Source organism: Acomys minous (genome assembly GCF_964271855.1).
Source record: "Acomys minous genome assembly, chromosome: 2".
Taxonomy (NCBI): Eukaryota; Metazoa; Chordata; class Mammalia; order Rodentia; family Muridae; genus Acomys; species Acomys minous.
Genome location: NC_140484.1, coordinates 71,109,300 through 71,120,745, shown reverse-complemented (window position 1 = coordinate 71,120,745; position 11,446 = coordinate 71,109,300). Strand labels below are relative to the sequence as shown.

The 11,446-nt window shown below is 49.5% G+C and overlaps 1 protein-coding gene across 1 annotated transcript; it reads left to right on the top strand.

The window, feature by feature from the left end:
• Window positions 1-1,244: 1,244 nt before the first annotated feature.
• BCKDK (branched chain keto acid dehydrogenase kinase) lies at window positions 1,245-6,402 on the top strand. The gene is made up of 11 exons (XM_084764878.1): window positions 1,245-1,371; window positions 1,974-2,304; window positions 2,434-2,502; window positions 2,602-2,712; window positions 2,953-3,000; window positions 3,078-3,197; window positions 3,282-3,380; window positions 3,547-3,620; window positions 4,946-5,164; window positions 5,752-5,910; window positions 5,997-6,402. Exons 2-11 carry the CDS (start codon window positions 2,110-2,112, stop codon window positions 6,139-6,141), a joined length of 1,239 nt encoding a protein of 412 aa, XP_084621004.1. The 5' UTR covers window positions 1,245-1,371; window positions 1,974-2,109; the 3' UTR covers window positions 6,142-6,402.
• The last annotated feature ends 5,044 nt before the right edge of the window (window positions 6,403-11,446 follow it).

Sequence of the window (11,446 nt, the reverse complement as noted above, 5' to 3'; positions counted from 1 at the left end):
TTGTCTTCTCCACTCTTTTTGCACCTGGCCCACCTTCCCGAGCACTACAGCTCGAGGGTCTAAGGAGGAGAGAATAATTAAAACCTTCCCTTCCCTGAACTTACGCGGGGTGGCATTTACCAGGTAAACCAAGGCTGAACTACACCAAAGATCAGGTTGCCAGGCTGAGATAAGAGGGTAGCTCTGGACCAGTCTGTCTACAGTGGTGAGACTCACTATTTGAAATTGGTCTCCAAACTAACTCCACAACACAAATACAGACACATTCGGGAGTTGTTAGCCATTCCATGCTTTATATTTATAAAAAGAAAATTATAAGATGCCGGATATTAGATCATATGAGGTTTATTAAATGAGCATGGGGACAGAAGGAAAGGGGGAGGGGTACGAGAGAGAGAGAGAGAGAGAGAGAGAGAGAGAGAGAGAGAGAGAGAGAGAGAGACAGACAGACAGACAGACAGACAGACAGACAGACAGAAAGGGGTACAGGGAAAGGGAGGGAGGGGATAAAAGAGGGAGGGGCGAGGTAATCTGTCCTTTTATATACGGGGCAGGGCCACGCCCCCATGGCAGGTAGGCAATGACACCCCAGGTAGGCAGACTGAAGCAGAATTCTAGCATTCATGAGTTCCCACTCCTATCCCGATTCCATATGGCTCCAGCTTACACCGGCCATCACCCAGGCTGTTCTCTATCAGGTCCGAGCTTCATCCAGCACCTGTACTCATCCGGCTCCTGGCTTTCCCACAACCTCCTGTGAGGCCCTCAAGCACAACGCTACCACACCCAAACGATCTTCTTCCTCAGAGTAGAGCTCTATTTATTCGAAACACCCTACCTCCCCTGTGGCACAGAAAGGTCATCTAGTCATGTTAACTTGTAGGCGGGTAGAAATAATAACGCCTGTGCTAATTCCACACCTGGCACTGTCCTAGGCAGCTTGAACATACGCATTCTTATGATCTACATCCTCATTTTTGCCAATTCCATAATTAGAGCACTGAGAAACTTTGGTGGTAAGGGAGCTGAGTTGGAATTTGAAACAGGCAGAGCTTGGAGCTTAAAAGATGGGACCTTAGAGAAGCAGATACGGTCTATTCTGTACACATCTAAGGGCTTTTCCTGCTCCCTACCACTTTTCTCACAGGGAGCTTATATTATACCGTCGAAGACAGAGTCGGTGATAGGTCACTCTAAATTTCAGGACCACTGCAGGGAGTCCTGCTCAAACTACAACTCCCAGGAGGCATTGGGCACACACAGCCCGCGCGATGTTACAGCACGGGGAGGGAGCAGGCGGGCTCGGCTAGCCGGGCGGGTCGACTGCTTCGGCGGTTCCGCTCGGACCCGGGCCCAGCGTCTGGCCTCGCGGTAAGTGGAGTAGCTCACGGTAACCCGCAGAGAACCCCTTCGGCGAACGCTTGCAGCACAGGCCCTTAGCCGCCACCTCTGCGCAGGAGTGCGCATGGGCGGGGGCCGGCATCTACCATATGGGGGGCACTCTGGCCAGACTAAGTGACCCAGCGGAGGGGGAGCTCCGATGGGGAACCCAGGGACCGCAGTTTCCCTGCATGCACCCTGTTCTCCTGTGCGCTCAGCTTGCCGCACGGACGCTGGCCGGTCTTCAAAGGCTCGGTCCTGTATCACCGAGTAGGGGTCAGATCCATCCTTGAATGGGGGTGGGGGGGGTGGGGGTGGTCCATAACCTGAGGGAGCCGGGGAGAGTTATGGCTAGATTGGACTGGAGATTACTTCACCCGTTTCCCCGAACGCTCACACAAGCCTTCAGGTTGCGTTTCACATAAAAGAGCAGAACACCCGGAGAGTGTTGACCAGCCTTGGCCTGAGTGTGTCTCGGGAGATGGTGGTTGTAAGGGCTGGGCAAGATTGTCTAGGTCTGGTGTGTACTTTGGAGAAAGCGTGCAAACCGTCTGGATTCGGATCCTCACAACCGCTTTCCGCCACTCCAATAGATGGAAGCTGCTTTGCCGGTGCTGAGCATGTCAGCATCCTCGAGAGACCCACATCCCTGAAAGCCCTGCTTTGGGTTCACCGCTGCCTGTCGGGGCCTCAGCACTACAGTGGCAGCCTAGTTCAACAGACAGGACAATGATACTGACTTCAGTGCTGGGCAGCGGCCCTCGGAGCGGGCCTTCACTTTGGCCCCTCTTGGGGTCTTCCCTGTTACTCCGGGCTCGCTCAACATCAGCCACCGATACACACCATGTAGAGCTGGCCAGGGAACGCTCCAAGACTGTCACTTCCTTTTACAATCAGTCAGCCATCGACGTGGCGGCAGAGAAGGTACGCTTGGACGGGTGACTTGCACAAAAGATGAGTTGGAATCAATCTTCAGGGGAAAGGGTTGAGCTAATAATGTTGGGTGGGTGGGCTCTTGAATGTCTGGTGCTCGAAGTCCACCTTCCCTTTTAGCCCTCCGTCCGCCTCACCCCTACCATGATGCTCTATTCCGGCCGCTCACAGGATGGCAGTCACCTTCTGGTAAGGCTCTCTCTCCCCTCTGCTTCAGAGGTTCTAGCCAGCTACTTAAGCCGTCCCCTCCTTTTATTTATTTATTTGTTTTATTTATTTATTTTATAGAAAAGCGGCCGCTACTTGCAGCAAGAGTTACCAGTGAGGATTGCTCACCGCATCAAGGGCTTCCGGAGCCTTCCTTTCATCATAGGTTGCAACCCAACCATACTGCACGTGGTAAGGTAGAGGAGTCCCTTAGTCAGTATGCACAGTGCCCAAGAGGCACAAAGCAGAGCCCAGGCCTGCATGGGACCTAGGCCTCAGAACATCAGAGGCTAAAACAAGCATATTCATGGGAGCTGGAAGGCTCTATCGGGGCTCGGACCCTACTGGGTCAGGCGTTGATCCCCATGGGTGACTGTTTACTATGCAAGTGTCTGTAGCAGCTCTGTGAATTCCCACACTTATTCCACGCAGCATGAGCTATACATCCGGGCCTTCCAGAAGCTGACAGACTTCCCTCCGGTGAGTCTGGGCTGGAGAGGGTGAGGGGGCCAAGGTCAGGGCTGGACCACCTGTGCTCATGTCTCTGTGATCTGCAGATCAAGGACCAGGCAGATGAGGCCCAGTATTGCCAGCTGGTACGACAGCTGCTAGATGACCACAAGGACGTGGTGACCCTGTTGGCCGAGGGTCTTCGTGAGAGCCGGAAACACATAGAGGTCAGAGGCCACAGAGACCAGGCCTGGCCTAGGGGGGTGATAGTTGATGATGGGGCACAGGTTTCTGAGACCCACTCTTTATAGGATGAAAAGCTGGTCCGGTACTTCTTGGACAAGACACTGACGTCAAGACTTGGGATTCGCATGCTGGCTACTCACCACTTGGCCCTACATGAAGACAAGGTGGACCTGAGGCCCATGTTCAGTGGGGACAGGCACCTGAGGCAGGGGCCTCCCCCCGGGGCTGGTTACGGGCTTTGTGGCTGCTTGGGCGTTCCACAAACTGGCGGATTTGGCGGATGAGGTGGGGTGGAGGTGCTACTCCTTTTGACCTTCTTTCTCTCGCCAGCCTGATTTTGTTGGCATCATCTGCACTCGTCTGTCACCAAAGAAGATTATTGAAAAGTGGGTGGATTTCGCCAGGTAAGACTAGAGCGAGCAAGGGGTCAGTGGCTCAGGGGCATGGAGGACTTCTGTCTGGGACCTTGCATAGTCTAGGGCAAGGCTTTTCTTTAACTCTCTTTTTAGTTATTTTTATTTTAATGTGTGTGGGTGTTTTGCCTCCGTGTGTGTCTGTGCACAGTATATATCTCCACCACAGAGGAAAGAAGGACATTGTGAGCCACCACCATGTGGGTGCTGGGAACGAAACTTGGGTCCTCTGCAAGAGCACCAAGCGCTCTTGACTGCTAAGCCGTCTCTCCAGCCAGTTTTAGTTTATTTTTTATTTACATTTATTTGTGTGTATGTGTACCTCAGTGAGGTCAGAAGAGAACTTGGTGGGAGTCAGCTTTCTCCTTGCACTGTGTGGGATCAGGGGCTAAACTCAGGTCGTCAGGGTTAGCGGCGAGTGCCTTTCCTCACTAAGCCATTTTTTAAATTTTTGGTTTTTTTTGAGATCGTCTTGTTCTGTAGGCTTGGCTGGCCTGGAACTCACTCTGTAGACCAGGCTGGCTACAAACTCATAGATTCACTTGCCTCTGCATCCCCAAGTGCTGGGGAAAATGTGTGTCACCAGCCAGGTGTGGTGGTACACACCTTTAATCTCAGCACCTGGGAGGCAGAGGCAGGCTGATCTCTGTGAGTTTGATCAGCCTGGTCCACAAAGAAGAGTTCCAAGACAGCCAAGGCTACACAGAGAAACCCTGTCTTGAAACCTGCTGCTTGCCCCCACCCCCTACCCCGCACCCCCATGTTGCCATGCTTGGCTACCCAGCCATTTCAATGGCCCCTGATTTTTTTTTTTTTTAAGGCAAGATTTCACTCTATAGCACATGATGGCCTGGGACTTGGAATTCTCCTGTCTCAGTCTTATAGCTGGGATTATAGTTGTGTGACACCATGTGCAGCTTAGGCAAGGCTCTCAGCATTGGCACCATTGACATTAAAAAAAAAAAGATTTCCTTGTTTTCTGTGTCTATGAGTGTTTGCATGTATGTGTGTATGTGTAGCATGTTTGTGCTTGGTGCCCACAGAGGTTCCCCTGCAGTTGTGAACTGACCAACATGGGTGCTGGGATTTGAACTTGAATCCCCGGCAAGAACAAGTGTTCTTAATAACAGGAGCCATCTCGCCAGCCTCACTGTTGACACCTTAGGCAAGTGGAGGGCTCTTGTACCTTAGGCCGTTCAGTACAACCCTTGGCTTCTGCTAATGTGACATCAGAAATGCCCTTCAGTGCGTGTGTTTCCCAATGACCCCCGGGAACTGTAACCCTAGGGACACCTACCGAACCCCTGTATCCACAGACGCCTGTGTGAGCACAAGTATGGCAACGCCCCCCGAGTCCGCATCAATGGACATGTGGCCGCCCGCTTCCCCTTCATTCCCATGCCACTAGACTACATCCTGCCCGAGCTGCTCAAGAACGCCATGAGAGCCACCATGGAGAGTCACCTGGACACTCCCTATAATGTTCCAGATGTGGTCATCACCATTGCCAATAATGACATTGACCTCATCATCAGGTTTGCGCAGATAGAACTGGGCTGGGTGGGTGAAGACTCTGGGCACACTTCTAACTCGCTGTAGGACCTCCCTCCCTCTGGGACTTGGACACTGGTCAGAAAAAATATTCTTTTTTATTTTAATTAATTAATTAATTCTTATGTATACAGTGCTCTGCTTACATGTACACCTGCAGGCCAGAAGAGGACATCAGATCACACTATAGATGTCTGTGAGCCACCATGTGGTTGCTGGGAATTGAACTCAGGACCTTTGGAAGAACAGCCAGTGCTCTCAACCTCTGAGCCATCTCTCCAGCCCCCAGAAAAGATATTCTTTTATCCTGTGATTGCCAGGAAGACGTTATGGATTTAGGGCTAGCCTAGGGACCTGGAGTTGGGCAAATGGTGTTTGATGAGAGTAAATGTCAAACTGTATGAGGAAGTAGAAGCAGCCTGTGGCCCAGGCAGAGGTGAGGAGAGGGGGATAAATAAAGCCGCCGCGGTGACGCCACCTTTACGTGGAGCAGGAAGACACGCTGTCTGCTTAGAGGGCTAGCGCGACCTCATCAGACCTGACCAAGTCCGTGTTGTCAATATCTTGCCAGGATTTCAGACCGGGGCGGAGGGATTGCTCACAAAGACCTGGATCGGGTCATGGACTACCACTTCACCACAGCCGAGACCAGCACCCAGGACCCCAGAATCAGCCCCCTCTTCGGCCACCTGGATATGCACAGTGGCAGCCAGTCAGCACCTATGCATGGGTGAGGCCCTACCTGCCCAGGATGGGGGAAGGGTAGACCAAGACACTCAACCCTCTGACGCCCCCTATCCTGTCCCCTGCCCCCAGCTTTGGCTTCGGGTTGCCCACATCCAGGGCCTATGCGGAGTATCTCGGTGGCTCCCTGCAGCTGCAGTCCCTGCAGGGCATCGGCACTGATGTCTACCTGCGGCTCCGCCACATTGACGGCCGGGAGGAAAGCTTCAGGATTTGACGGTGGATTTTGGCCTGTTAACCAACCACACTCCTCGTAGGACCTTCTGGGCCTGGCAGGGAGCCCACTAGGCTCCACACACTGCTGCTTTGTGGAGCTTAGGGCCTCAGACAGGTGGACATACATGGAGCTGGCCACCAAGTCTCGGAGGGAGAGGGCAGGCACCTCTGAGGCCGCTAGACCATGCTCACTCTCCAGGAGCCTTTCTTTGACCTGCTGTTCATTAAAGTTTGCATTTTGAATGCCCTCTTGGGCCCCAAATGTCGGGAGGGCAGGTGAGCTTTTGTTTCTGCCTGCGTTTTGGGGCTCCCTAGGCCCTGGGAGTTAACCTGGCCACGTTCAGCCTCTAGCTGTCCTGGCACCACAGCAGGAGGAGACCTGGTCCCAAGGTTCTTGCCTGTTTAACTTGGCAGGAGTTGGGGGTGACTTGGAAACTTCTGCTCATTGAACAAATCTTTCCGGGCCCCAGACGATATGAGAGGCCCCAAAAGACTTAGCTTCAGGCCCAACTGTTCCCTGCCTGGGAGTCACGGATTTCAGAGGTAAAGGTCACTAGACTGGGCAGCCTTTAAGCCACCTGATTCCTGAGCTTGGATGAGGTTAAAAATACTATCTGCCAACTGTGGCTGCAAAAAGAAACACATAAGGTTATGCAGAGACCTGGGGACGTCACAGAAATAAAGTGGAAGCCCCCTTAGGGAGGGCCAAGGACTGAGCAGAACTGCTTGGACCAGAATTTTAGCTGCATTACAACCAAAAGCGTCCCCCACCCCGCTGCTCAGGACCCACGGGCTTGCTCTGTGAGACTGGATAGAAGAATAAGATCTTTTAGTTTGTTTTTGAGTTGGAGCCTTGTGTAGCTCAGGCTGGCCTCACACCTGCCATCGGTTTAGGGTAACCTTGATCTTCATCATGCCCACACGTGCTGGAGCTACAGCCACCCAATGCAATAAGTGGGTTTTTTGTTTTTGTTTTGTTTGTTTGTTTGGTTTGGTTTGGTTTTTTCTTTATTTGGCTTTTTGAGACAGAGTTGGATGTTCTGGGCAGACTGGGCTGGCCTGAACTCACAGAGATCTGCCTGTCTCTCCCTCCTGAGTGCTGGGATTAAAAGTGTGCACCACATGCCTAGCCCATACTTAATCTTTTTTGTTTGGTTGTTTTGTTTTTTGAGACAAAGTTTCTCTGTGTAGCCTTGGTTATCCTGGACTCACTTTGTAGACCAGGCTGGCCTTGAACTCACAGCGATCTACCTGGTTCTGCCTCCCGAGTGCTGGGATTAAAGGCATGTGCCACCACTGCCCGGCTTTTTGTTGTTGTTTGTTTGTTTGTTTTTCGAGACAGAGTTTCTCTGTGTAGCCTTGGCTGTCCTGGACTCACTTTGTAGACCAGACTGGCCTCGAACTTACAGCGATGCACCAGCCTCTGCCTCCCGAGTGCTGGGATTAAAGGCATGTGCCACCGCTGCCCAGCTTTTTTCCTTTTTTAAAAAGATGTATTTATTATACACTATTCTGCCTGCATGTACATCTACACACCAGAAGAGGGCACTAGATCTCATTATAGATGGTTGTGAGCCACCATGTGGGTGCTGGGAATTGAACCCAGGTCCTCTGGAAGAGCAGTCACTGCTCTTAACCTTAAGCCATCTCACCAGCCCCCAATACTTATTCTTATGTTGTTCTGGGGATAACCCAGAGCTTTTTGCTTGCTACCCAATCACTCTTGCAAGAGGGCTCCATCGCAGCCTTTTCCTCTTTCAGATGGTCTCTCTGCATAGCCACACCTGGCCTAAAACTCGACTTCTAGACGAGGCTCCGCTTGCCCTGGCTGCAGTCCCTCCTACTTCTGCCTCCTCCGTGCTGGGACAGACCCACCTCTTGATTTCACATCTGATTCCTGTCTTCTCTTCCTGAGACTGGCTCTACCTGTCATGGGTAGACCTGTAAGATTGAGGGGAAACAGGAAATTATATCTGGGGGCTAGATGGCAGGTGGACACTGAAGGTACTGCTGGCTGCCAGAGAGGTGGGCAGCAGCCACACGCCAGTGCTTATGGGCCTTTCCCTGGAGGCAGTGAGGCTCTACGGACAGGTTTTAAGATGGGAAATGAGGATCAGGTTGGATTCTGATCCTAAGGAGGATTTATGTCCAGACAATTTGTTAACGTGGTCCCACAGCTTGGGGTGCTGTAATGTCCTTATTTCCATCTCTCTCTGTGTGTGTGTGTGTGTGTGTGTGTGTGTGTGTGTGTGTGTGTGTCCAGGCTCAGTAAACTATCCCTCAGAGGAACACATAAGAGACTTAAATTCTATAATTGATTCCCTCACTTGACACTCCGTTTTGGGATGTGGGGATGGGAAAGTATTTACATTCCCACACTGAAAACTCTTTAGCCTTTCTAGGCAGACTCAAATGTGATTTACGGGCACAAGAGCAGCTGGAGGCTCAACATACAGAAAAGTCTGCCTGTCCATGGGAGGCCCCTGTAATTGTTATTTAAAAAAGAAAGAGAAATTGGGGAAATGGAGAATATTAACAGACTTACTTAAGAGCAGTGAATAGAGTGATTCAAACAGTGGTTCCCTTACAGCCTGGAATTCCTTTGCCTTCCTCATTGCCTATGTCATACCCTATGACAGCTGGTTTAAAACTGATTTTTCACTATTTCCTTGCATGAGCAGGATAAGGAAAAATTTGCTTTCACATTGCCTACCTATAATAATGCTCAACAGTGAAAGGGTATCAGTGTAAAGTTCTTCCACAAAGGATGTTAAATAGCCCAAGTCTGTGTCAATATTTTATGGAATAACCACTAGAAATAATTTATAGGCAATTTCCTCAATCCATTATTTATCATTACATGGATGATATTTTTGTTGGCTGAGTCTGATGCAGATACTTTAGAGAAAATGGTGAAACAAAAAGAAATTTGCCTTGTTGGGGTTTGCAGATTGTTTTTGAGACCCTGTCTCAAAAAGCAAGACAAACAAAATGCAGAGAAAGAATTAACTTTAGTAGAAAGTAGACTGCAAGATGCATATCTGGATCATATAGATCCCAAACTGGGCTGTATTTGCCTCTCCGGGGCTCATTATACAAAGGGAAGATAGTATTTTAAGATGGATCTTAGCCAGGCGTGGTGGCGCACACCTTTAATCCCAGCATTCAGGAGCCAGAGGCAGGCGGATCACTGTGAGTTTGAGACCAGCCTGGCCTACAAAGTGAGTCTAGGACAGCCAAGGCTACACAGAAACCCTGTTTTGAAAATCAGACAAACAAAAAAATAGATCTTCTTAGCCAGGGGTGGTGGCACACGCCTTTAGTCCCAGCACAGGCGGATCTTCATGAGTTTTGAGGCCAGGCTGGTCTACAAAGTGAGGCCAGGCAGCCGGAGCTATCACAGAAAGAATCACGCAGAACTTGTCCTTATTATGTATACAGTGTTTCACCCGTGCCGTTCCCCAAGACCAGCTCCAGGAACTGCGGAAAGGAGAAAAGAGAGGTGGATCTGCGGTAGGAGAATTGAGCAGGAGGCTGATTAAGGGAAACCAACTGTTGATTGAACAACTAGCTAGAGGAACTAGTTGTTGAGAAACAGAGGAAAAAGAAATACTCAAGCGATCTACAAAGCGAGTCCAGGATAGCCAAGGCTACACAGGGAAACCTTGTCTTGATAAACCAAAAATAAAAAAGAAAGAAATACTCAGGCATATGTGGTACAAGCTGAAGGTCTTAAAGGCCAGGAGAACTTCATTTTCTGTCTCTGTCTTTTTTTTTTTTTTAAGATTTATTTATTATTATGTATATACAGTCTTGTCTGCTTGTACACCTGCAGGCCGGAAGGGCATCAGGTTACATTATTGACGGTTGTGAGGCACCATGTGGTTGCCGGGAATTGAACTCAGGACCTTTGGAAGAGCAGGCAGTGCTCTTAACCACTGAGCCATCTCTCCAGCCCTTCTGTCTCTGTCTTGCTTGCTGTTTGACTCTGCTCCCTGTCGCTTGCTCGCCGTCTTCTAGCTCCTTGCTTGATGCTTCCCATCTTTCTACCTACCTCTCTGGCCCCATCTATCCTCCTCTCTTGCTGTTGCCCGTCTCACTCTAGCTTACTCTCTCCTGTCTGTTACTTGCTTTCCCCCCTTTCTCCTTGGGTCAACCCCAGTATTTTATTGAAATGAAGTTCAATTTTTTTCATTACAGATTACATCATGAAATTTTTTTCCCATCTTTACAATCACTAGGGCAATCAAAAATCAACACAGTAACAAGGAAATGTTCTGTAACCTACAGCAAAGCATACAACAAAAATCAATCAGTCTTCAGGCAACGGTCAGCATAACCTGCTTGTTATCTTTTAAACAATACACAGAAAAGCTTAATCATAAATTTCCCCGGGCTAAGCCGGGTGTGGTGGCACACACCTTTAATCCCAGCACTTGGGAGGCAGAGGCAGGTGGATCGCTGTGAGTTCAAGGCCAGCCTGGTCTACAAAGTGAGTCCAGGCTCCACAGAGAAACCCTGTCTCGAAAAACCAAAAAAAAAAAAAAAAAAAAAAAAAAATTTCCCCGGGCTAAAGCCAGTGTGTTTACAAGATGTCACAGCAAATGAGCTTGAGCTAGACAGTCTCTTTTTAAAAAAATTTTTTTCTATTTATTTGTATACAGTGCTCTGCCTGTATATACACCTGCATGCCATAAGAGGGCGTCAAATCACATTGTAGATGGTTATGAGCCACCATGTAGTTGCTGGGAATTGAACTCAGGACCTCTGGAAGAGCAGGCAGTGTTCTTAACCTCTGAGCCATCTCTACAGCCCCGAGCTAGATATTCATTAAAGAAAAAGCTTGACCCACTCCCAGTCCCAGACCATCAGGTGTGCTATCCAAGCCTAGGCTAACTGCTATTGTAAAATATCTGTAAAGCATGATGCTCCAAACCCACCTATTGCTCTCAAAGCAGATTCTAAGGAAACATTTCTATGGGTAACAGTATCTAGCCAGGCCCCTATGTCCAGGTCTTAACTTTCTTTCATGCAGTTTCTGCGTGGGTGCTCAATAGTCAGAGCAAAAAACTCTATAATTGTCTCAAGCCTTTGGCCAGATGCTCTTTCAATATTCTCTGTGGGAAAAAGTTTTCCCTGTATGAATTTCCTTAGGTAGGGCTGAGAAATAGAAAAAAGTTTTAGTAGAAACAGCTGATTTCTAAACAACATTACACCTGGACTTACATAATATTTGGGGGCAGTGGTGATCAACTGGATATCTTTGGAACTTTGTCAAGCAAAGCCTCAACAGCTGTTCTCGATGT